The 23,696-nt window shown below is 41.2% G+C and overlaps 2 protein-coding genes across 10 annotated transcripts in view; both read left to right on the top strand.

Annotated features, from left to right (window-relative positions):
- Nucleotides 1-2: 2 nt before the first annotated feature.
- Nucleotides 3-6,137, top strand: HSDL1 (hydroxysteroid dehydrogenase like 1). 4 transcript variants are annotated; one of them, XM_030512311.1, is made up of 5 exons: nucleotides 3-124; nucleotides 1,179-1,411; nucleotides 1,835-2,280; nucleotides 4,215-4,442; nucleotides 5,345-6,137. In XM_030512311.1, the coding sequence occupies exons 2-5, from the start codon at nucleotides 1,183-1,185 to the stop codon at nucleotides 5,444-5,446; spliced, it is 1,005 nt and encodes a 334-aa protein (XP_030368171.1). In that variant the 5' UTR covers nucleotides 3-124; nucleotides 1,179-1,182; the 3' UTR covers nucleotides 5,447-6,137. The 4 variants fall into 4 exon arrangements, with proteins under 4 accessions (XP_030368171.1, XP_030368174.1, XP_030368175.1 ...); XM_030512314.1 differs by having other exon boundaries at nucleotides 22-106; XM_030512315.1 differs by having other exon boundaries at nucleotides 23-124; nucleotides 1,179-1,300.
- Nucleotides 6,138-7,596: 1,459 nt separating this feature from the next.
- The window catches only part of MBTPS1 (membrane bound transcription factor peptidase, site 1), a 32,669-nt gene continuing 16,569 nt past the window's right edge, over nucleotides 7,597-23,696 (top strand). For 4 of the 6 annotated variants that reach the window (XR_003995080.1, XM_030512304.1, XM_030512300.1 and 1 more), the window contains exons 1-15: nucleotides 7,597-7,666; nucleotides 9,180-9,672; nucleotides 11,084-11,341; nucleotides 11,778-11,981; nucleotides 12,346-12,456; nucleotides 14,046-14,155; nucleotides 14,540-14,656; nucleotides 15,653-15,720; nucleotides 16,377-16,479; nucleotides 17,228-17,379; nucleotides 18,292-18,453; nucleotides 19,033-19,177; nucleotides 20,230-20,418; nucleotides 21,147-21,319; nucleotides 22,614-22,729. Coding sequence is in view for 5 of the 6 variants with exons in the window: in XM_030512304.1 (XP_030368164.1) it covers nucleotides 9,486-9,672; nucleotides 11,084-11,341; nucleotides 11,778-11,981; nucleotides 12,346-12,456; nucleotides 14,046-14,155; nucleotides 14,540-14,656; nucleotides 15,653-15,720; nucleotides 16,377-16,479; nucleotides 17,228-17,379; nucleotides 18,292-18,453; nucleotides 19,033-19,177; nucleotides 20,230-20,418; nucleotides 21,147-21,319; nucleotides 22,614-22,729 (2,095 nt within the window). In the remaining variant the exon portion in view is untranslated. Of the gene's footprint in view, nucleotides 7,667-8,854; nucleotides 9,098-9,179; nucleotides 9,673-11,083; nucleotides 11,342-11,777; nucleotides 11,982-12,345; nucleotides 12,457-14,045; nucleotides 14,156-14,539; nucleotides 14,657-15,652; nucleotides 15,721-16,376; nucleotides 16,480-17,227; nucleotides 17,380-18,291; nucleotides 18,454-19,032; nucleotides 19,178-20,229; nucleotides 20,419-21,146; nucleotides 21,320-22,613; nucleotides 22,730-23,696 lie in introns of those variants that run through there. The other 2 variants (XM_030512301.1, XM_030512302.1) reach the window with 2 other exon arrangements.

The following is a 23,696-nucleotide window of genomic DNA, read 5'->3' as shown; positions in this document are numbered from 1 at the left end:
CAGGCCCACAAGGCCCCGCGGCCGCTCCCGGCGGCCCTGCGCAGCTGTGCGGGTGGCGGCGGAAGCGGGACACCGCCGGAAGGGAAGGCTCGGCCCGGCCCCGCGGGTTAGACGCTCTGCGCCGGTAACAACCGCTGGAGGGCGGCGGGTTCCTCCCCGTGGGCCGTGGCTGGGGCGTGGTTTCCCTCCGGGGCAGCCCGGCCCTGGCCGGGGCTGAGCGCGGTGCTGAGGCGCCGGGCCAAGGCCCGCCTGTCGCTGGGGCTGGTCGGGGAGAGCGCGCCTCGAGCCCGCTGTCCTTCCCGGGAGGGGTGAGGCCTGCGTCTCGGGGTGCACTTGGTCACGGCCCTAAAGCAAGTGTCGGTAAGCTGCCGGCTGCGGCTGTAGATCGGGTGCTGTTCTGTGCTTGTTTTAGAAAATATTTACTAGTAAAAACCATGTGAGGCTTTTTCTGCTGAAGGCCGATGTGCGATGTGACATTAACGCACGGCAGTGTGCCGCGATTCAAGGATTTTCAGTCCCGAGTGCCGTGGTGGATGCTTCTGTCTCTGAGCTGGCGTTGTTTCTCATGTAGTTTTCTGTGCTTGAAAGAGCCCGTTGTTTCTCATATGCTCAGCTCTCCTTCTGGTTTATCCCTGCCTCTTTTGTAAGTTGTTCTTAATCTTCCAAAATTAGCTTTATGTGTTGAGCTGCCGCTGTCTGGGAATTTCTTCACTGGGAGGGTGATCAGGCATTAGAACAGGCTTCACAGAAAAGTAGTGGAATCACCGCCCCTGGAAGTGTTAAAAAACTGTGTAGACGAGGCCCTCAGTGACATGGTTTAGTGGTGGACTTGGCAGTCCTGGGGTAAAGGTTGGACTTGATGATCTTAAAGGTCTTTTCCAACCTAGTTGATTCTATAATCTATGTTTTATTGGCAGTATGATTGATCAGAGCCATTGCAGTATAACTGATTAACACCTAAATGCTTGAACAAAGGCTAAAGAGCAGGTAAACCACTGAGGATGATGGTAGGTGATATCCAAATTTTAGCAGGCTGACTTGTGGCTTTTCTGCATCAAAATGGTGCTCAGACCTCAGACTATAACATGCTGATCTCCAAGGTTATCCATACAGTCTGAAAAGTTTATGCATCCCAAGAGGCAGTTGTAATTTTCTGTGTCTATTTTTTTTTTTTCCAGGCTTATGGTCACCATGGCTGCAGTGGATCATTTCCACCTCTTGTACAGAGAGATCAGTCGTTCCTGCAATTTTTACATAGAGGCCCTGGCTGTAGTTGGAGCTTGGTACACAATCAGGAAGTGTATGTCCCTTGCGGTTGACACTTACAGCATGCTTAGGTTGCATGTAATTCCAAAGCTGGGTGGCGAGATTGATCTTGTCAAGCGCTATGGAAAATGGGCCGTGGTCACTGGTAAGTGACTGAAGCAGAATATTTGCTTATGTGTGTATAACATACTGTGTCGTACTGTAAAACTTGGTAGGATGTACTGCTGGGTGAACTTTCTGTCACCAGCTGGGGCCTGTATTACCTCAGGTTGTGAGTTACTCTGTGTGAGCAGTGACAGTTGTTCAGCACTTTACTAAATTAAATTCCTCAGGAGATGGGAAAGCTCCGTGTGTTGACTGATTGCTGGAAAAGAATCACAGACCAGTTTATCCCCAAACTTGAAGATACACCCTGAACATCTACAAGCATAAACGGAGATGCAGACAAGATACTCCTTTTGTTATGGGGTTTTCTTATGTGCTCAGGTTCTTCTGTAATTGGAAGAACTGTCAAAATAGGCTGCGGCTGCTCTGATTTTCACTTTGGGTTTTTTATTTCCTGTTACAGGTAGCACAGATGGTGTTGGGAAGGCATATGCTGAAGAACTAGCGAAGCGTGGTGTGAACATTATCTTAATCAGCCGAAACAAAGAGAAGCTGGAGGCTGTATCTAAAAGCATATCTGAAACCTATAAAGTGGAAACAGATTTCATAGTAGCTGACTTCAGCAAGGGTCGTGAGCCTTACCCAGCCATTAAGGAGGCTCTGAAAGACAGAGAAATTGGGATTTTGGTTAATAATGTAGGAATGTTTTATTCCTACCCGGACTATTTTACCAATCTGTCTGAGGATATACTGTGGGACATGATCAACGTAAATATTGCTTCTGCTAACATGATGACACATATTGTGCTGCCAGGCATGCTAGAGAAGAAGAAGGGTGCAATTGTGAATGTTTCTTCTGGATCCTGTTGTCAGCCAACACCAATGTTGACGATCTATGGTGCTTCTAAAGTAAGCTGGGGTGTAATGTTTAATGGTATGCACTGAAAAGTAGACTATAGCTTGTTTGCATTTGTTTGGTGTTTTTCACATTCAGCAATACTTGAATTTGATTTCACAATCAGGTTTTCTAGAGATTTGTTCAAATACCAGAGGTGAATGTTACATCTATGATGCAGTAAACTTTTTATCCTCACTGGTGCTCTGAACCAAAGTCAATGCTTCCTGGATTATGTGCAAATTATGGCATAACAGTATTTCTAGAAGAAATGTTACTTCACTCAGAGGAGTGATGTGCAAAGCAAAGTGGCAGCTCTGTGACCTGTTGAAAAGGTCAGGAATTTCATCTCTCCAGCTGAACGGTGCAGACGTACCTCAAGCTACTTATAGACTAGTATTTGGTAGTAAGAGGGGCTATACTCCTGCTCAAGCCGCCACTGTGACAAGGGCTGTGGCCAAATCAAGCCACTGCTTCACCTAACACCAAGGGGCAGAAGGCTTCTTATACCATTGTCTACCGTATTTGGGGAAAAGTGTAAAGAACTTCCCTCCCTGTAATTATTATTCCTGAGGAGATCCAGTCAATAATGCATAGGATGGGACAGCTGGGTGATGCTGGAAGTATGAATGCATGTGGGGATGTGGATTTACGTGGGATGACCTGCTGAATCCACAAAAGCAGCTGAGATTGTAGATGGGATCTTGCCTAGAAGCAGTGTCTAAAGACAAGTGGTTATTGCTCCCAGCTGTCAGTGGCTGCCCTCTCCTGTAGCCTAACCCCTGTGCAGCCTTGCTTCTGGGATAGCTCTTGTAAGTACTTCCCTTTGCCTGGAGCAAAACCAGCTCTTATTACCCCAACATATAAAACGTGCAGATTTTCTTCAGCAAGGAAACTTTTCAGATTCCTATTTCTGTTGCAAAGTATCTGCCCCCTGGGTTATGCTAAGTGTATGTAGAACTGCACTCTGAACTAAAACAATTAAAAGGCCTGGATGAAAAAGAACGGAACAAAACCAAAAGTATCCGAATTTCTTCCTTTAGCTGGCCTTATTAATCCAAATCCTATATCAGCAATCTAGTTTAAAGCCTGACCTCCGAACATTATTATGTGGGCATGGCAGCATGAACAAGCTGCTCTAGCATCCTAAGCATCTCTGCATTAATAGCATATGGTGTTTGAAGTGGTTGGATTGTTTTGTTTTCCTAAAGCAGGTGTAAGAGCATTTGTAGAAGATGCTCTCCTTACAGTTTTGCATGCCTGTTTGGGATCAGAAGCCCATTCACTCACAAGCAAAGCCTAAAATGCTCTTTCTCAGGGGTAACTGGCTTTACGGCACAGCAATAGCTTCAGCACAGCATCAGTGTTGCTGCCTCGGTAAGACTGAGCTGTGCTCATTCTTCCATCTGATTCCAGCAATCCCAGCTACCAGACCTGTGTTTTGGTTTTGGTTTTGGTTTTGGGTTGTTTTTTTGTTGTTGTTGTATTGTGAAAGTAAAATGAGCTAAATGATATAATACAGATGCACACAAATAAACGAATGTTTAATTTTGCATCAAAGGAATCCCAGGAAGTAATTAACCTAGCTTCTGGGGAAGTTGAATACAAAATTCACTTGTAAATGTCTTGAAAAATGGGACTTCATTTAGTCCTTTTGACAGTAGTATGTATAGTCAGCTTTGGAGTGTCTTTGCAATGCCGCCCAAACTAAACAAGGTGTTTGTTTCAGATGAAATAAATGTTTCTGTGTTTGTTTTTAAGCAGAATTGTAACATTGTTTGCCAAACGCACATCAGAGAGGTAAGCAGTCATTTTGTCCTGCAAGTTGCTGTACTGTTGCAGGTTTTTAGCAAACAAATAACAACAAATAGAAATGTTGATAATACTTTAGAAGTGTGTATTTTTATACTGGTTATTCCAGTGCCTCTTTCTGCTTTTGTCTTTCTAGACCTACCTGGACTATTTCAGTAGAGCACTACATCATGAGTGTGCCTCAAAAGGAATTTTTGTTCAGAGTTTAACTCCATTTGTCATTTCTACTAAAATGACAACACTCAGTGGCATGGCAGCAAAGAGATCTTTCTTTTTTCCTTCTGCTGAAGAATATGCAAGTCATGCTATTTCTACTCTTGGGTTATCCACAAGGACTACTGGTTACTGGAAGCATGCAATAAAGGTAATACAATCTATCAAACTATTTAATGTTTATCAGTAGAAGTTAAGCTGTTTACTTTCTTAGGAGACTGAATGAAAACTATGCTCATATTCTGAAAAAGTGCAGTATTTATTGCAGGACTTGAAAGGCATTGTGCCATATTTTCTCACTAATTCTGCTTTAGAAAGTTATGCTTGGGCATGCTTATTTTTAGGATAAGTGAATCCAATTCCAACTTAATGCACAGCAAAAATGGGAGATGTTTTATTCAGAAGTAAAGAGTGTCTCATTTGACTTGGGGTATTGCTGACTGGGCAAGCATTTCACTGTTGTCTCTGCTAAGAGTAGCAGCTTTTTTCAATCTTACTTTATTGAGTATATTTCTACTTTGGGGAAGAGTGGGTAGAGAGGATTGAATAATAGCAGAAAGAAAAGCCGACATTTTTATTCTAAGCTGTCTAAAAGCAGGTCCTCCGTTTGTTAGGTTTTCATTTTGGGGGGCAGACTCTGGGCTGCAAAGTAATTTTAAGAACATTGGTCACATCTCATGTGTCCTACCTAGGGGCTTTCTGTAGCATTAGGTCGAGCAGAAGGAGTTAAAGAAGTGGGGATTAGTCCAAGAAGAATAAAAGAGACAGGAACAACTGTGGCAATTAAAGGAAGTAGACAGTATTGCTGTCGCAAACTTGAACAAACCACTTCAGGATTTATTTGCAGAACCTAGCTGTGGGCGCTACTTCCAAAATGGCTAAAGATGTACTTCCAGAGGGTTGAATTTAAGGCTTAGTTTGTTAATGCTGAAGCAGGTTTTGCCTTGCTTTAGTTGTAAATTGAGAAATGGTTTGTTTACTTTAATTGAATATATCTTAATCTCTCCCTTCCTTCCTTTTTCTCTTCTTTTGTCTCCCTGTGTCTCTCCACAGTTCACGTTGGGTGAGCGCCTGCCTGAATGGATCTGGGCATGGTTTTCATTGTATATTTTCAGAATTACACGCAAGGAAGCTTTAACACACGAAGTGAAATAGGAGTATTCAGATGTCCTGTGGAACGAGTACTATCTATTCTGATCAGAGTGCTGCAAAAATGTTTAGTGAATGCTGGTGGGCTTACTGTAACTTACCCATACCTTGCTGCATGTAACCTAGACATCAGAAGGCTGGATCCTCTCTGCATTGTTGCATTAAACCGCTCTTCTGCTGCTTTCTACTGTGATAGAGAGCTAATCTTGTTGAGGTTAACGTCTGTTCACTTTCTCTTCAAGGTTGTTGGGCAGTTGTCTCTTGCCTCTACATGATGTCAGCTTGCAAAGTTGACACAATTTGAGAATTCTCCAAATGTGTTAGAAATGGGCCCCCCAAAACATGACACTGTTCAAAAAGACAATCCCTGTCAACTGTATTAAGTTTCCTTAATATGTAGTTTTGCAAACTTTTCTGTCTTCTAATGGTAGATGTTTGTATGTTTTAAGTGCAAATGTTGTTGCTTTTGAATGATGTTATTTAAGGAACTTCTAAAGGTGCATGGCAAGAAACTGTTATCCTGGAGATTGTTTAAATGATTGAAAAGGTTTTACAGAGCTGTAAAGGAATTTGAAGGTAAGCTTGTATGCTTGCTTATTCAAAGTGTCAGTGATCTTGATAATACTTTAAATACTGCTTCAGCAATCTGAAATACAGCTGGAGTATTGAATAAAGAATATAAAAATATAAAAACATATTCGCTAAAGATAATGAAGTAATATTTTAGTTTAAAAAATACTGATTAGTTTCCTAAGATGATAGTAATAATAATGATAATAATAATAATGATAATAATAATAAAAAACCTTACTGAAGTTTTGATGCTGTATGGTTTGTATGCTTTTGTTTATATAAATAAACTGTGTTTATGCATACGTACTTACTAGAAGTCACACACTGCTCATATGTGTTGCAGGCTCTACATGTGGGAGTCAGGAAGGCTGTCCTTTCTGTGTACACGTAATTGTTACCTAAAAGAGAGACATGACTTGAGGAAGAATGTTCTCAATCATTTGTATTTTATACTACCATGGGCTCCCTAGTACTGCTTCTATAATGTTATAGTGAAATCCTACACACAGCAGGATGACTCAAGGACCATCTTGCCCTTATTTGTGCTAGTATTTGTGACTTGAATGTTTCGGTGCTATATTCCCTGATGGTGACAAAGTGAGGTCAGTACACTATACGAGCTTTCTCCCCAGAATCCCTGCTGGAGGATGTACAGCAGTTGCATGGTGTTGCTGAATACTGCAATTGTGATTATGAAGTGGGTGTCTCTTGCTCCTCCACAGTAGCTCTGCATTGGTGATGTTAGAGCCTGAAGTTCTAATAGCAACAATGCCTATAAAGCTTTTATGAGTAGGTTTTGTAAAGAATGATTTAGTAGTCACTTCCAGACAGTCAGAGACTGAGTACAAATCTGTTTGTAAATAAGTAATTCTAGTGTTACTTATGGCTCTGGAGTGAGAGGTTCTGGTATGAAAGGTGGATGCCACTCTCTCTCTGCGACAAGTGTAGCATCTCCTGTGGTGGCAGGTGCTGTTACTTTGTTAGTGAGGCATCATTGAAATGCTTGAAATTGTTGTCCAGAGGGAAATGCAGGCTGTGATTTTTGTAACGAAGGAGCTGCCTTCCTTGACACCTTGATGCTGTTGTGTTGCTGCAGCCCCATATTCACAGATTTTTTGGGGTGAAGGAAGGAGAAGTATCGGGGCAGGGACCCATTCAAACGTTTGGTCTGCCACTCACCTCCAGTCAGCTGAGGCTGACCCCGGCCTCAGCTGGCCCTGGAAGCTGTTTGCTTGAATTGTGAAGTATAAAAGTATGTATGAAGTGTTGCTAATAATGCCTTATGCTTGTTTGCAATTGGGATTTAAACAAATACACCTGTTTTTAGCAAGGGCTTAAACAAAGCTTGAGAAACGTGAAGCTGCAGCACATTTCTACTTCCACCTCTCCCTCACGCTCGTCGGGTGCTGCCGGCCCGTGCCCGCCGGTCACACGCACATCTCAAGCCTCCCTTGCAGGGGTTAGACTCCACTCACCCACTTCCGGGTACCCCGTTTTCCGCACACCCCCTCCCCAGGCACCCGGCACCGCCTTCCTCAGCGCGGCGTGTTACCGCCCGCCCGCGCCTGCGCACCGCTGGCGAGGGGCTCTCGCGAGAGCACGGGGATAAACAGTGCACAAAATGGCGGCGGCGGGCCGGGAGGCGGTGGCACGGTGAGCGCGGCGAAAGGGGGTGGGGGTGCCGGTGCCGCGGGGAGTGTGGTGCCGCGGGGAGTGTGGTGCCGCCAAGCGCTATGGGGCGCGGCGCAGAGCGGGGCCGGCAGCGCTCGGCCGCCGTTCCTGGGGCTCGCTTCCTCTCGCCTCTAGGGCTGCCTCGTCCGCCGCCGCGCTCCGGGCGGCTGCCGCTCACCCTCTCCCGGGCGGGGGGTGGGTTGGGAGCGGCGGCGCTGCCCGCGCGGCTGCGCTCTGCGGGGCTACGCGGGCGACCCGCGGTAACGGGCACGGCGTATGTGAGGTTGCGCGTTCGCGGGCTGCGCGGTCAGGGTAGCTCCGAGCGGAGTTGCGCGGGGGGTGCAAGGCTCAGTCCCTGTCCAGCTCCACACGGTAAGGCTGTTACACGGAATAAACAAGTGAGCGTGCTGTCCCTTCGCTTCTAGTTTCTGTATTTCAACATTGTGCTTACGTACAGTCTGTTATCAGCTACAAGGATTTTGCTCGTTTGTGTAGTTGAATGTTTTATTGCTTTAAGGGTTATAAACAAATGAAGTGATAAGTAAGGCAAAGCTCAGCCAAGAGGAGGAGTATTGTAGCTGTGCCTAGTTTAGGGATGAAGAGGAAACTTTTTAATCACAAGCAATTCGCAGTCTGTCGAGATGTCAGAACTAGAGGGGAATTCCATCCCTCTTACAAAGAAATACATGAGGATGCTAAATAAAGTTAAATAAAAGTGAAGTGACAGCTGTCACATGCAGACTCAATTCGTTCTGTTGCTGTGCTATGAACTCAGCCCATTCTTCTTCTAAAGAGTGTGGATCCCCTCATAAGGCTCCTGCTTTTCAGTCCTGGTCACTACAGCGGTGTATAGTTCTGTTCTGCTTCTCCAGCTGCTGTGACAGATCAGATTAGTGTTGCTCTTTACTCATGTCTTAATGTCCTTTTATCTGCCAATTGCTGGTTAAATGTTTGGAATTTTCAAAAATGCTAGCGCTGCGATTTTTCTTCAAAGTTTCCCACACCTTGGAATATAAAGGGAGGAGGCTTCCCCTCCATGTGAGAAACAGCTTCAACACTATCCTTTAACTCCACATTACTACATCTGTAATCTCAGCCCTTATTTTCTCAGGTGCCCATGTTGTAGTAACACACATTCTACCTCAAGAAAGTTTGAAAGACTTCTTTCATGCTGATTTTTTCTTTCAAGCACAGGGACTGAATGTTTGCTTCATTGTAGTGTCTCTTGTCCTTACCTGGCCTTGACATGTAGTTTGGATCTGGCTCTCCTTGTGTAAAATGGTGTACCTTAGCAGAATTTCTGTTTGCCGCATTTCTGATTGGCAAAAAAGCTACCATGCTCTTCATGAAAAATTACTAAATGAAACATAAGAACAACTTTTTCCGTATTATTTCTAATACTGACCGCAAAAGGTGTCTTTTCTTTCATGTTTTTCAGGCTCTACAGTTGCACAAACACAAATCTAATTATTTTCTTTATTGCCCTGCCTCACAGGTTGGCTTGCAATCAGCTTTGCTAATTCTTCTAGGGAGTTAACTTTGCCATCGGAAATGGAGTACAGGACTCAGCTACCACATCCCGAGTGACCGAATCCTTTAATACAAAATGGAGAAGAAGCGGAGAAAGAAATGAGCCTGTTTATTAGGCTTTACCTCAGAAGACCATGAAATCTCAACTTATTTTGGACACAGCTTTAAGAATATCCAGTTGATCAGCGCAGTGAAAGCAACGTTTACTGAAACAAAAATGAACTAGTTTATAAAGAAGAAAATTGTGATTTGAATATATGGAATTTTTGGAATGAAACCATTTTCTCTTATGACCATGAAGTTTGCAAGCATCTGGTTTGTTCTGGTTGTTATTTTACTCTGTGGCAAAAAACACTTCAGTACCAGGCTAGAGAATTCCTCTCATGAAGCTCACATATGTCCTGGATGTTCTAGCCTGGCTTTGAAAGTGGAATTCACTTCGACAGTCGTGGAGCATGGTAATAAAGAGTTAAGCAGTAAAAAAAACCCCAAATCCGTGGGAAGTTCAAGTGTATTTTACTGATTTGTGGTGTTTGTGCAATTGTAACATTCTGAGTTTGTATAGAAGCATATTGTCTACTAAATTCTCTCTATTCAAAAAGAGAAACAGATTTTTCAAAGGTTCTTGATTTAACTGGTAACAAGATTCAGAGAACAAGAGAAGGAAGAGAGGGGGAAATAAAAAGGATGTTAAAAGTGTAAATGGAGTGTGAAGGCTCAGGTGGGCAAGCCTGGTCACTTTTGTGTGTTTAGTAGCTGTTTGTTTTCACTTGGCCAGTGGTATAATTGAGGCTCTTTTATGAAGTGTAACCACAAGTGGGCCTTGAAGGGGTGAGAAAGGCAAGAAATTTCTCTGGGTTTGTTCAAGAAAAGGTGTGGAAGTGATTACGTATGGAAAGATTGTGAAGATAATTGTGAAGGGAGCAGATGAAAGACCAAGTGAGGCACATGTCACTGTGGGGAAGGCAAAGGATGGCAGTAGGATGCTTTGACCCTGTGTCCACTTGCTGCTTCAGGTACCTGTAATGTTCCTGCAGTGAAGCTGTGTGTGTTCCCGGGTGCTGACGGGCAGGATGTCGGTAGTGACGTTTCTACACGTAGTTAGCCAAAGACTGAATGTGGTGGTGTGTGCTGGGACTGAGTTCCACTCTCACTGGTACAGATCAAGGACTGGACTGTTGGGACCGCCTTTGTTCTGTGTGTGTTGTAGTTGATGTTAGTAATTTGCACTAATACCCAATACCATGTAGAGGCTAGATTCTTTAAATCATACATGCCAAGAGGTATATTAAAGTTGCATAATGGCTTTAAGCTGACAGAGGGGAGATTTTGATTAGACATTAGGCAGAAGTTCTTCCCTGTGAGGGTGCTGAGGCGCTGGCACAGGGTGCCCAGAGAAGCTGTGGCTGCCCCATCCCTGGCAATGTTCAAGGCCATGTTGGATGGGGCTTGGAGCAACCTGGTCTAGCGGAAGGTGTCCCTGCCCATGTGAGGGGGCTGGAACTGGATGAACTTTAAGGTCCCTTCCAATCTAAATCATTCCATGATGCTATGCTAATGAAGCAGTTTGTAGTGCTGGATCTAACAGGAATTCTGTTCTCTTTCCACTGCTCCCCCCATGTTTCACCTTACCTTTACAATTCTACCTTCTTTTCAAAGGTTTTGATCATATGTTGCACCTTCCCTGATAAAAAAAAACAACAATGTAGTGCAGACATAAATTGCAGATTTCTAAAAGCAACAGGAAAGTGCCTCAAATTGTGATTATTTGTTCTGGAAAAAAGAAAAGAAATATTTAGACCTTTGTGATGTGAATGCATGAGTGAGCTGCTTAAACATCAGTTCTGATAAGTTGTGCTCTTGTTCCAGAGTACATTGTGGCTTTTAATGGATACTTCACAGCTAAAGCTAGAAGTAAATTTATTTCAAGTGCATTAAAAAGTAGTGATATTGAGAACTGGAGGATCATGCCTCGCAACAACCCAGCCACTGACTATCCTAGTGATTTTGAAGTTATTCAGATCAATGAGAAACAGAAAGATGGAGTACTGACACTGGAAGATCACCCAAACATCAAGCGTGTAACACCTCAGCGGAAGGTCTTCCGATCGCTCAAATATTCGGAGTGTAAGTAATTTTCTGTGTGGTTGCATGAAATCTGCTTTGGAAAAGTGTCAGCCTTATTTCAGACCTTCAGCTTAGCATTACACAAATGAGAAGTGGCCTACAGGTTTCCTTTACAGCAATCTATTCTTTTGTCTATAAAATTATCAGGGTCTTGTCGTACATTTGCTAAAGTGTGACAATGATTCTATATACAACATAGAAACATTTCTTTTGCAGCAGTCAGTTACCTGAGACTATGGACCACGATATCTGTAGTAGATAAAACAGAAGCTTTTACTGACTTTGATGAGAGAAAAGCGATACTTGCTTGTCTAAAACTTCTGTTGTTTTGCATATTTTTGTTTCTGCATATTTTGTTTGTATATTTGCATAAAATACAATCTTTTGTGGTTTTCTTTATACTGTTTTTTACGTTCTTCATCCTAATTCTGTATAGCTGATCCAGTGTTGCACTGCAATGAAACCAGATGGACTCAAAAGTGGCAGTCATCTCGTCCCTTGAGAAGAGCAAGTCTTTCTTTAGGTTCTGGCTTCTGGCATGCAACAGGTCGACACTCAAGCAGGCGTTTGCTGAGAGCTATCCCTCGCCAAGTTGCTCAGACCTTGCAGGCAGATGTCCTCTGGCAGATGGGTTACACAGGTATAATTTTGTCTATTGGCTTATAACGATAACCTTCATTGAGAAACAAGGGAAGTCTGAGGAGAGGCTAATTGACTCCTATGTATTAGTCTCTCGTTGGGTGCCGGTTCCAGAAAGATTGAGAAATAATTTGTTTCGAGACACGTTGTATACTTACGGAGTGCTGTTATTTGTGTGTGCTGAGAAATTGGTCATATTTATAATCTGTGGCTGAATTTCTGAACTGGAATATAAGTTGTGGTTAAGATCTGTAACTTACTGAGCTTGTAAATTGCATGCCACATTAAACAAAAGTTCTCTTTAATCTGATAGATTAGATTTGCTTCAAAGCTGAACCAGAAAACGCGATGTTTTTCTGCTATAGGTGCTGGTGTAAGAGTAGCTGTGTTTGACACTGGTCTGAGTGAGAAACACCCACATTTCAAAAATGTAAAGGAGAGAACAAACTGGACTAATGAGAGAACCTTGGATGATGGTGAGTTACTGTGCACAATTGTCCAACTCTTCCTGATACTGGTGTGTTCTGTTTTCCATCGTAAAACTGCTGCTGCTGCTGTGATGTTAACATCTGTTGAAACTCTGTATCTTGAGATTTCAAGTTAAATTTTGTATGGTCCTGAGCACTTTGTAGTCATACCATATCCAACAAAGAGCGTTAACGTCCCAGGAGGCTGTTGCATAAGTCTCCTTTGAATCACATGTGGTATTTTATCATAGCATTTGAAAAATGTCAGGGCAAGAAGACACTATGCAGGCATAAATACATTGTCAGAGTAGGTGGTGGTGAGAGCAAACACCACAAAGCTGTTCCTTTCCTATTCCTTTCTATGTATTCTGATATTTCCCAGTGCATGCATATTTCCACACAGAGGGAGAGCATTTTCCATCTTTACTGTGCAGTCCTAAACTTACCACAGTTTTGGCACCTTCCTGTAAAGTTCTTATAATCTGTATAGTTTTCATCAACAATTGCTGTGCTCATGCCCATCAACAACCAAAGAACTTTTTCTGCAGTATGTTTGTGTTGTTTTTTTTATGTTGACCTAAACTTGCCCTGGCCATATGCTTTCACACATTGTTAACTTCCTACAGCCTGGGTCAGTGAGTCAATTGGCAATTTAACCTCTTTAGAGTTCAAAGATGGGCATATCTTGCTCAGTCTTTTGTGCACCTTTGTAGTTTTATCATGTAGTATTTCTTTGCATTGCAGCACCTGCTTTTGGTAGCACTTTCTATTAGTTCTGAGCCCAAATGGTTGCTGGACAGGCAGATTTGGAGTACAGAAATATAATGTAGGCAGTTCAATAAAGCAAAAGCTAAATTATTTTTTGAGCAGAGGGAAGAAAATGTATTTTCTTACCTCATTGTTCATAGAATCATAGAATAGTTAGACTTGGAAAGGACCTTAAGATCATCTGGTTCCAACCCCCCACCATGAGCACGGGCACCACACACTAAACCTTCTCACCCAAGACTGTCCAGCCTGGCCTTGAACACTGCCATGGATGGAGTATTCACAACTTCCTTGGGCAGCCCATTCCAGTGCCTCACCACCCTCACAGTAAAGAATTTCCTTGTATCTAACCTAATCTTCCCCTGTTTAAATTTGAACCCGTCACCACTTGTCCTATCACTACAGTCCCTAATCCTTAACAAAATACATTTATTGTAGAGTCAGGGTAAAAATCTTTTAAGAAGTTTAAATAAAAATACATTGACCTCATGATTTGCATTATGCAAAATAGTGTTTTTCTTTCAGGAGTGCTTTGCAGGGGTCCTGATTTCATTGGTAGCAATCAGGAGTGGATAAACTGGAGAGCTTATCACTTGGAGTTTCATCAGCTGGTTGTGTGGCTACACAGACTGGAAATTCTGGTCCCACTGAACCCAGCTGCAAAACGTGATACAGAAAGACTAGAACTGAACACAGAATTTGCAGTTTGTTGTAAATTCTGTTAGATTGATGTAATTTTTTTGTATAGGAGGTGTTTAACAGTACAAATCCTTGACAATGGAAAGGTTTGTCTTCTAATGTTTTATTTTGTTTATTTCTTCTTGTGGTAGGCTTAGGCCATGGAACTTTTGTAGCAGGTGTGATAGCCAGCATGAGAGAATGCCAGGGATTTGCTCCAAATGCTGAACTGCACATTTTTAGAGTGTTCACCAATAACCAGGTAGCTATTTTACATGTGTTTCAATTCTGCCTTTCTAGATTAATGCTGTAGTAATCCTTTCCTTTGGGAGTATCACAAGTACTTATAAATGTTGATGTGTTTTCTTTGATAAGTGGGAGGAATATGTCTTTCTATTTATAAGAGACTTACTACAAGGTGTCTTACAGTTTTCAAGTCTGGTATATTTTTCAGAAATAATACATAAAAACCACAGTGTTTGAGCAATCACTTAAATGTACTGAGCATTAGAAATACTAGGAGACAGCTGACACTTTTGTGCTTTACTTTGGTGTTGTTTCTGCTCTCTGTAGTTTGAAGTCCATATTGTCATGGAATCACTGGATTTTTCAATGATAGCTTTTTTCCCCACTTCTTTTTACATAGGTCTCATACACATCTTGGTTTCTCGATGCCTTTAATTACGCAATTTTAAAGAAGATAGATGTATTGAATCTAAGTATTGGTGGGCCAGACTTCATGGATCATCCATTTGTTGACAAAGTTAGTATGAGGAAATAAACTGGTCATGGTCTTTATATCCCTCACATGAGTGCTGTACTTGCAGAGCTGCTTGTTTGCCACTGCTGCTGTCAGATTCTGGTGGTGCTGGCAGTTTCTGTGGAGTTTCATTTACATGAGAGAAATTTTGTACAGTGTATAGGCCTTTAGGAATATGTTTAAGGAATGAAGAACTATGGAAAAAATGTCCTTTTACAAAATGCTGTATGTACTGCTAGAAGTGTGACTCCCAAGCAGGCAACTAAGTAGGCCCTTATTAGAAAAAGCTTAATTGAAATGCTCCTTGTTTTGTTTTGGCAGTTTTTGTTTAGTGTTTTTTTTTAATAAATCTCTGCATGGTTGATTTATTGCATGGTAAAAATACATATAGTGTGATTTTAGTAGCAAATTCTCTAAGAACAAATAGGTAAAAAGTTGATTCGGTTATGTGATAAGAGGTGTGTTTCAGGTTAAGAGTGGAATTAGGTTTTTGACTTTGTAAAAAATAAGTGGATCATTAATATGTCCTTCAAAAACACTAAGTAAATTAATTTACATTTACAAAAAGGATAAAATCTTTGTTTGTAAAGGTAATTAAGGGATTTGAAGCTTAGAAATTCTTCATTTTTTTAATGATAACCTGCACTGAAACATAGTTTGATAGTGACTTCGCTACTCTCCCCAGAGTATTACTGGGAGGGATTCAGAATAACTGGACTTCAGCATCTGAAGTGCTTTGTTATGGATAGGAGTTTTATCTTTGGTGTAACCTGAATACGAAGTATTGGCAGTGTTGCTGTTGAGGCTGGGTTATTGGTCACATAATCTTAAGAAAGTTTGGAGCTTAATACTGAGTATACCAGTAAGATATATTTTATAAATCTCAGTAAGAAAGAGAGGTTGGACTAATTGTTCACTTACATCAAGCTCCATGGAGTGTATGCTTCTTAGAAAAGTCTCTTTTTTGGTGGCAGAGCCTTACTGTAAACATTTTTGTAGGTATGGGAACTGACAGCTAACAATGTCATCATGGTCTCTGCTATTGGCAACGATGGCCCTTTGTATGGGTAAGTTTCAATGGCCACTTCAAAGGAAAGGAAATACCTTATTATATGCTTTTGGAAGTAGTTGTGCTTGGTCAGGAAGTTTTCCCTCCTATTTTCTGTAATCTGTTTATAGAAAGTGACTCAAGTTAAACTCTTTCCACTGTCTTTATCACTTGCTGTAGTAGTTCAGCAGCTTGTGAAGTACTTGGCTGAATATTTTTCACTGAAACAGTGGAAAGTCAGTAATAGAAGAATGGTAGTACTTCCAGCTGTCATTTCACTGTTAGTTTGAGCAGGCATCTTTGGGTACTCATCTTGGGTTTAAGGAATATAGAAGGGATCAAGCCAGAATGATTTGTGGTATATTTCTAAAATAAATGCCTTAAAACCAGATTTGTTTTGTCTTCAGGATACCTGGTTTGGTAGTTACTGAGTTAGTTACTGAGTTACTAAGTGCCTGAAAAGTTACTCTTGCTTGTAAAGTATAACTGTATCACATAGGACCAAAATTTGTTTCTGTGGAGGTTAAAAAGAGTGTCTAACAAAAACCTGACGGCAGCATATCCATTTTCAAGATAAACTTAAAACTATGTCTTGATTTTGGCTTATGACTATGTCTTGACTTTGGGGTTTGTTGCTTTTTCGTTTTTGTCTTCCGATCTCCCAACTTGTTCTAGGACTCTAAATAACCCTGCTGACCAGATGGATGTGATTGGAGTGGGTGGCATTGACTTTGAAGATAATATAGCTCGCTTTTCATCTAGGGGAATGACCACTTGGGTAAGATTCTTTGACTATGGTCAGCCACATTTGCAGCCAAAATAAAGGCCTTGGAAAGGTAGCCTTTTTTGAAGGGGTAGTCCTGTGCAGTTGATATGTGTTGGAGTAACCAGTGATAAAAGATTTCATCAAAGATCAGATAGGGATTGTAAGTCTTTAAGCAAGAAGCTTAATGTTCTTTACAGGGTTTTTCATTAGGCTTGTCTAGTATTGACATTCTTCATTTATTTGTAGAATATCCAGTATCTTTTGATTTACGGTGAGGGCTTGCCTGTGTAGTTAAATCTGCAAAACTGAAGGCCTGTTCTTGTCATTCCTTTAGTTTAAAAATCTTAGGATTTCCAGATGCTACATCAGCAAGCATGCATTTGCCTGTTGAACTTAGGTAATGAGTACTGATTTCAAATGAGGAAGCATTGTGATCTTCATTAAGGGGACTATAATATGTTTCTGTTTGTGCTGCATCTTACTCATTAGCCAGGTAGCAATGCGGTTACCATTTTGTCAGTGATTTCATTCTTAGCACAGATACTAGAGTAATTGGCAGTAATGTTACCACTGAAACATTCAGAACTTGTCATAAACAACTTGAGCCCTTCTTTAGGTGTTGCTATCCGTGATGCTCAATCTCAGCTAATTTTGTTGGTAGTTTTACTTCTGAATGGCCTGCAGTTAGTTTAAGTGCCCAAATGAAGCAACCAGTATTCATTATGTATTAGGGCAATAATCCATCCATTTTCTTCCACAGGAGCTGCCTGGAGGTTACGGTAGAGTGAAGCCTGATATTGTTACTTATGGCTCTGGAGTGAGAGGTTCTGGTATGAAAGGTGGATGCCGCTCTCTCTCTGGGACAAGTGTAGCATCTCCTGTGGTGGCAGGTGCTGTTACTTTGTTAGTGAGGTAAGGCTTAAATACTAAATCTCTAAAAAGATACTGATGCAGGAGAGTCATAAAAGGCCCTGTAAAGGAACTCACCAAACAAAACTAAATTATGTTCAGATGTAGGAAAACAAACTCAGAGGACAAAATTCTATTTCTTCTGCCTATTACCGTGTCTAACTAGCTCTAAGTTTCCTGACAAAAACCTGAGAACTGATTTGAATAATAGTCTTTCAAATATACCTAGGGAGAATTTTGTCACGTTTTTTAATTATTTGGAATTGCTGAGCTTCTGTCAGTAGCGTTGTAGAAGAGCAGCTACTGAAAGTAGGCACCTGTAACAGTTAATTATCTAAGTACTCATAAATTTTGTGGGATTCAGGGGTTTATGGTTATTATCTGGTTGCGTAAGTCATCTGTTAGACACTGAAGAACTTGAAAGGAAGGTGGGTGTTGCAAGTCTGTACTTTGTGTTTGTTGTTGTTACTACATAAGGAGGAGATGAACCTTTTTGAGAAACATGCCAGAATTTCGAAGTCATCATCATATTTCTTCCGTAAAGTGGTTTGCAGAAGATACCAGCAACTTTCCAGATACAGAGGCTTTGATTTTCAGAATACTGTATCTAGCGGTTAAAGATAGTGTCCTGATTGTAATGACTGCTCGTCTTGGATCACGTTGTAATGAGAAAAGTTAATGCAGTATTAGTTTTTAAGACAGATATGTCAGAAACTTGTCACTCTTCTTCTCAGCTGTTTCAGTGAGAAATCAAGTAATAATAAACAAATATGAACAGAAGATGTTACTCAGAACAAACTGATTTTTGATTGCATTTTCTTTACATCAAATGACTGTTAAGGCAGAATGGTAAACAAGACTAGCTAGAAAGTGGAATAAAAGCCACCTAATGTGATCTGTTGTTTCCTATTTCAGCACAGTTCAGAAGCGTGAAATGGTGAATCCAGCAAGTATGAAGCAGGCACTTATTGCATCAGCACGTAGACTTCCTGGAGTCAACATGTTTGAACAAGGACATGGCAAGTTGGATCTTCTGAGAGCTTATCAGATCCTCAACAGCTATAAACCACAAGCCAGGTTAATTTTAATCCTTAATTAATCAATGATAGACTATAATCTGCTGTGTTTCTCAAAGAGCAGGTGATGCATGCGTAACTCAGTTGAGCAATCTATGCTTATGCAACAAAGAACTAGCACAGGTCTTAGGTAATCTGAAAGTGTGAATTTTGACACCAGAATGGATGAAAAGTCAAAGTATTTTCTGCAGTTTATGGGATGAAGTGCCTATGAGAGCTAAATTGTCTTTGTCTTCTAGACTCAGATGTTAGGAATAATGTGACCTAGAACACAATGGAAAAGTACTTAAATTTAAACTTTAGAGAATAAGAACATTCTCACTGTGCTGAAAAGGTTTTTTTGTGTGTGAAAATCTTTTCACAAAACTTAAAAAAAAAAAAAATTAGAGGGGAAGAGAAGAAGATTTTGGGGCAGATTTGGGTAGCAAGGTGGGAAATCTTGGTAGAGTAACTATGACTGGCGTGTTTTATCTGTATTTTTTTCATTGTTATGTATAGTGGCATGTTCTTCTGGTTTTTGGTTTCTGGTATTGGTTGGTTTTGGTTTTTATTTTTAAATTCTACTTCCTCCACCCTGTAGTTTGAGTCCAAGCTATATTGACCTGACGGAATGTCCCTACATGTGGCCCTATTGTTCTCAGCCCATATATTATGGAGGGATGCCAACCATTGTTAATGTTACTATCCTTAATGGTATGGGAGTCACTGGGAGAATTGTAGACAAGGTAAGACTTAACATTGTTCCAGGTCCTGGCTATTAGTGTTGCTTAAACATTATGAATTTCATAAAACAAATCAGATTTCTTACTGCTGAGAGCAAGAGATGCAAAACGTTTGATTTTAAAGGACGCACCCTGATTAGTAAGATTTGTCAACATGACCTGTCTACAAGTTTTCAAGCAATGCATTGGTTTCAGGGGTGTGCAGCGTTTTGTCTTTGTAAAACCAGTTTGGATTGACAGGTACTTAGAGAATACAAAGAAATCTCTGATAGCATTTAAAATCTTCTGGAAAGACTCTCCTCATCTGTTCTTTTTTTTCTTTCCTTTTTGGTCTGAAGCATAAGCAGTGTTGGTAAAGACATTGCAGATCATGTTTCTTCCATAGGTCAAAATGACCTGAATGTATTGACTCACCAAGGTCTGCTGCAAAGCCTGTTCTTTTACACCACTGAAGTTGAGCATGTTGGTTAACTAGTGAGATTTTTAGTTATATTTTTTTTTTAATTAAGCTTTATGTAAGTTTAAATGTAGAACACATTTGGGAATTCATACCAGTTAAATAAGGCACCTATCCCAGAACTCTAGCCAATGTACACGAGCTTAATTTCAACATTTTAGTGTGAATCCTGAGGTCTGTTTTAGATTTAAGTTTACATTAAAGAGTGTTGCAGCTCTCATCCAACATCATTAGCTTGTGGTAATGCACAGAGCTGATATAATTTGCCTATGTCTGTGATAGCATTAGCTCTCTTTATTACTGAAGGAAATTTTGTGTTCTTAGCAATAAATTTCTGCACAGCACCCCAAAACATTAAAACATGTGCACTTAGGCAGTATGCTGTTCATATAGTTTCTTACAGAGCCTTGCCTCTGAAAACCCTATAGTCTGGATCATTAAGGCTGTCACGATTAAGTTGATTCGCTGACACACCACCAACCTTTTGGGCTTTGTGGTCATTTTAAAATTTGGCATAATCTTCAGAAAAGCATGAATGTGCAAAAATTGGTGACTGCCAATACTGTTTCACCAATGTTCTGTATTTTGTATTTCACAGCCAGACTGGCAACCCTATCTCCCACAAAATGGGGATAATATTGAAGTGGCTTTCTCCTATTCCCCTGTGTTGTGGCCTTGGTCTGGATACTTAGCAATTTCCATCTCTGTAGCAAAGAAGGCAGCGTCTTGGGAAGGCATTGCTCAAGGTCATGTTATGATCACGGTATCATCCCCTGCAGAAAATGAAGTAAGTTCTGCAAATACTGATTTTTCTGTGTTAATAATTATTAAAACTGCTTCCTCATATATAAGTACCCTCTTTTAAGGCGTTGCTCTGATTCCATCATTTGAAGCATAGGTTAGATTGGGGTCAGGAAATTGAAGAATACAAATCACAATCTTTATAGTTGAGGGCAGGATTAACCTGCAAATTGAATATGCTTTAGAATCAAAAAACCTCACTCAGAAACTGACTTCATTATTTCATCTGTTTACTGTGAATTCTAAATAATGTGTTTCGAAAAAGAAATTACTTTAACATATTTCTTCTAGAACCATGCTTAATTGTTCCTGAGAAGTTTTTAACTTTTTGAACAATTGAGCCAGATCATAGTTGTAACATTTAAGTATTTTATGTTCTGAGAGTAATTGTAAATGTTGAGTGCAGAAAAATTGCAAGGTGATTTAAGGCAAAAGTCATCTCTCTGTCTCCAGAACTGGTACTGGTTACAATCCACAGTTAACTGGTGAATGTTCCTGTGGGGAAAAAAGGATTTCACTGTAGTTTGTTCTGTCCTTCAGTTTAAGAATGGTGCAGCGTCCACAGTTAACTGGTGAATGTTCCTGTGGGGAAAAAAGGATTTCACTGTAGTTTGTTCTGTCCTTCAGTCTAAGAATGGTGCAGCGTCCACAGTTAACTGGTGAATGTTACTGTGGGGGAAAAAGGATTTCACTGTCGTTTGTTCTGTCCTTCAGTCTAAGAATGGTGCAGAGCAGACTTCAACGGTGAAGCTTCCAATAAAAGTGAAGATAATTCCTACTCCACCTCGTAGTAAGCGAGTCCTTTGGGATCAATATCATAATCTCCGTTATCCACCAGGATACTTCCCCAGGGATAATTTGAGGATGAAGAATGATCCATTAGATTGGTATTTATCTCAGATTGTATAAATTTTTTAATTGTGTGTTGATGATGTGGGGTAACTTTACTGAATGCCAGAGTGCTCTGGCCTTATTCAGTGTGGCATGGGATTAGTTTTCCTAGGAAATCCATGAAAAGCACTTGGGCTCAGCATGCTTTTAGTGCAGGATTTTTTTTGTGCTCTATGGTTTTATTCACGTGAAACGAAAAGGTTTTACAATGCAGATTTAAGACACTGAGATTTTTGTTTGGCTTTCAAAGTGCAGCATTTTTCTTTTCTGCCCTTATTTCTCCCAGGAAGTTAAGGAAGGCATGTTATTAGCCACTTCAGCATTCACTTATCAAAAAAAAAACCAAAAAAACCAAAAAACCCAGAAATTTTAAATACTAAATCCTAAAGAAGAAAGTGGGAATGGCTTTATGCTGAAAAGAGTAGATTTAGATAAGACATTAGGAAAAAATTCTTCACTATGACACTGGCACAGGTTGCCCAGAGAAGCTGTAGTTGCGCCATCCCTGGCAGTGTTCAAGGTCAGGTTGGGCACAGGGGCTTGGAGCAACCTGGACTAGTGGAAGGTGTCCCTGCCCGTGGCAGGGGGTTGGAACTGGATAAGGTTAAAGGTCCCTTCCAACCCAAGCCAGTCTACAATTCTATGAAACCCCTTGTCTGTTGAGGGATGCTGTCTTTGAAGCAGGGAGGGGCTTGGCTGGCCCCTATGGTCTTTCATAGATGGAAAGGGAAAGCATCCATAGGAAGAATCGTGCAACTATGTATAAGGATTAATTGGGTCAGTGACCAAGTCATAGCCTTTGGAAAGGTATTTGGAGCATACAGACATGGCAAATGGACAGAAACTCTCTGCTGAATTTCAGTAACTATTTACAAGTGGTCCTGTGAGCTTCTTCCAGTTAGTAGTTAAAATTGTTCTTACTGGCTCTTGCAAGGAGGAAGTCCTGTGAAGAGCATCTGGTTTTAATGCAGCAGTGTTTCTCTGTGGGGCAGTGCAAACATGTGTATTGTGCTTTGTAAGGAACATGCTCAATTCCTAGCTTTGACTCTTCTCTGTAGGACTCAGAACCAGTGTCATTTGTGAATAATTTTACAAAGAGGAGATAGCTCTTGGAAAACTACAGGATTTCATTTGAGAAAAATGGACCTAGGAAGTAAACGAGGAAAGTAATCTAGGAAACTAGCTTACTAGGAAGGAAGGAAACTAGGACGTAATCTATAATTAAAGGATTTACATCTGATTTCTGCACACCAGATTTAAATGTCTTCAACGCTTTTCTCTTTTCCTAAGGAATGGTGATCATATCCATACAAACTTCAGGGACATGTACCAGCACCTAAGAAGCATGGGGTACTTTGTTGAGGTTCTTGGTTCCCCATTTACATGTTTTGATGCCAGTCAGTATGGTAAGCATGAGTTAATTACCTTGTTCTCCATACTATTAACTTCTTCCTAAAATGGCCTGGGTTTTGGAAGACCAAAAATGTTGCAGAATGTCGTGGTTTGAGCCCAGCCGGTAACTCAGAACCACACAGCTGCTCGCTCACTCCCCCCCTTCCTCCCCCCGCTCCCGGAGGGATGGGGAGGAGAATTGGACGAATGTAACTCCCAGGGTTGAGGTAAGAACAGTCCCGCAACTAGGGTATAATACGAAACCACTACTGCTACCACCAGTGATAATAATGATTAGTGAAATAACAAGGGAGAGGATACAATTGCTCACCACCCGCCGACCGATACCCAGCCCGACCCGAGCAGTGATCTGGGCCTTCTGGGTAACTCCCCCCGGTTTATATACTGGGCATGACGTGCTGTGGTATGGAATACCCCTTTGGCTAGTTTGGGTCAGGTGTCCGGTCTCTGCTTCCTCCCGGCTTCCCCTCCTCCCTGGCAAAGCATGAGACTGAGAAAGTCCTTGGTTGGAATAAACATTACTTAGCAACAACTGAAAACATCAGTGTTATCAGCGTTGTTCCCAGGCTGAAAGTTAAAAAACACAGCACTGCACCAGCTACTGAGAAGGAGAAAAATGACTGCTATAGCTGAACCGAAGACAGTGTCCACCCCTTATTCCATAGCATTCACGTCATGCTCAGATCCCACATCTCTCAACACACCATCGCCCCTGTCCCATATATACACATATGTATACACCCACACCCACACACAGAGAAAGATATCATTCCCTAGTCCATGGACCAATCCCTGTAAAATTGCTGAACACATCCAGTCCATGGTGTCAGGCTCCATCTCTTGTAATAGTCTTTCAGGGCAGGAGGGACGGTATGTAGTGTTGGATTGTTGCCTGCCGATAATACCGCCAAGCTCGTCTGGTCACTGCTGAGCTCGTCTGGTTTCCTCAAAATTCATTCT

Source organism: Strigops habroptila, chromosome Z (assembly GCF_004027225.2).
Source record: "Strigops habroptila isolate Jane chromosome Z, bStrHab1.2.pri, whole genome shotgun sequence".
NCBI classification, from domain to species: Eukaryota; Metazoa; Chordata; class Aves; order Psittaciformes; family Psittacidae; genus Strigops; species Strigops habroptila.
This window is presented reverse-complemented; position numbering and strand designations above follow the sequence as displayed.

What these genes read in the sequence shown, in the direction of transcription:
- HSDL1 (XM_030512311.1), top strand. Translation starts at nt 1,183, where the DNA reads ATGGTCACCATGGCTGCAGTGGATCATTTCCACCTCTTGTACAGAGAG. An exon ending in AAAATGGGCCGTGGTCACTG is followed by an intron (nt 1,412 to 1,834) that starts GTAAGTGACTGA and finishes TTCCTGTTACAG; the next exon opens with GTAGCACAGATGGTGTTGGG. An exon ending in ACTGGAAGCATGCAATAAAG is followed by an intron (nt 4,443 to 5,344) that starts GTAATACAATCT and finishes GTCTCTCCACAG; the next exon opens with TTCACGTTGGGTGAGCGCCT.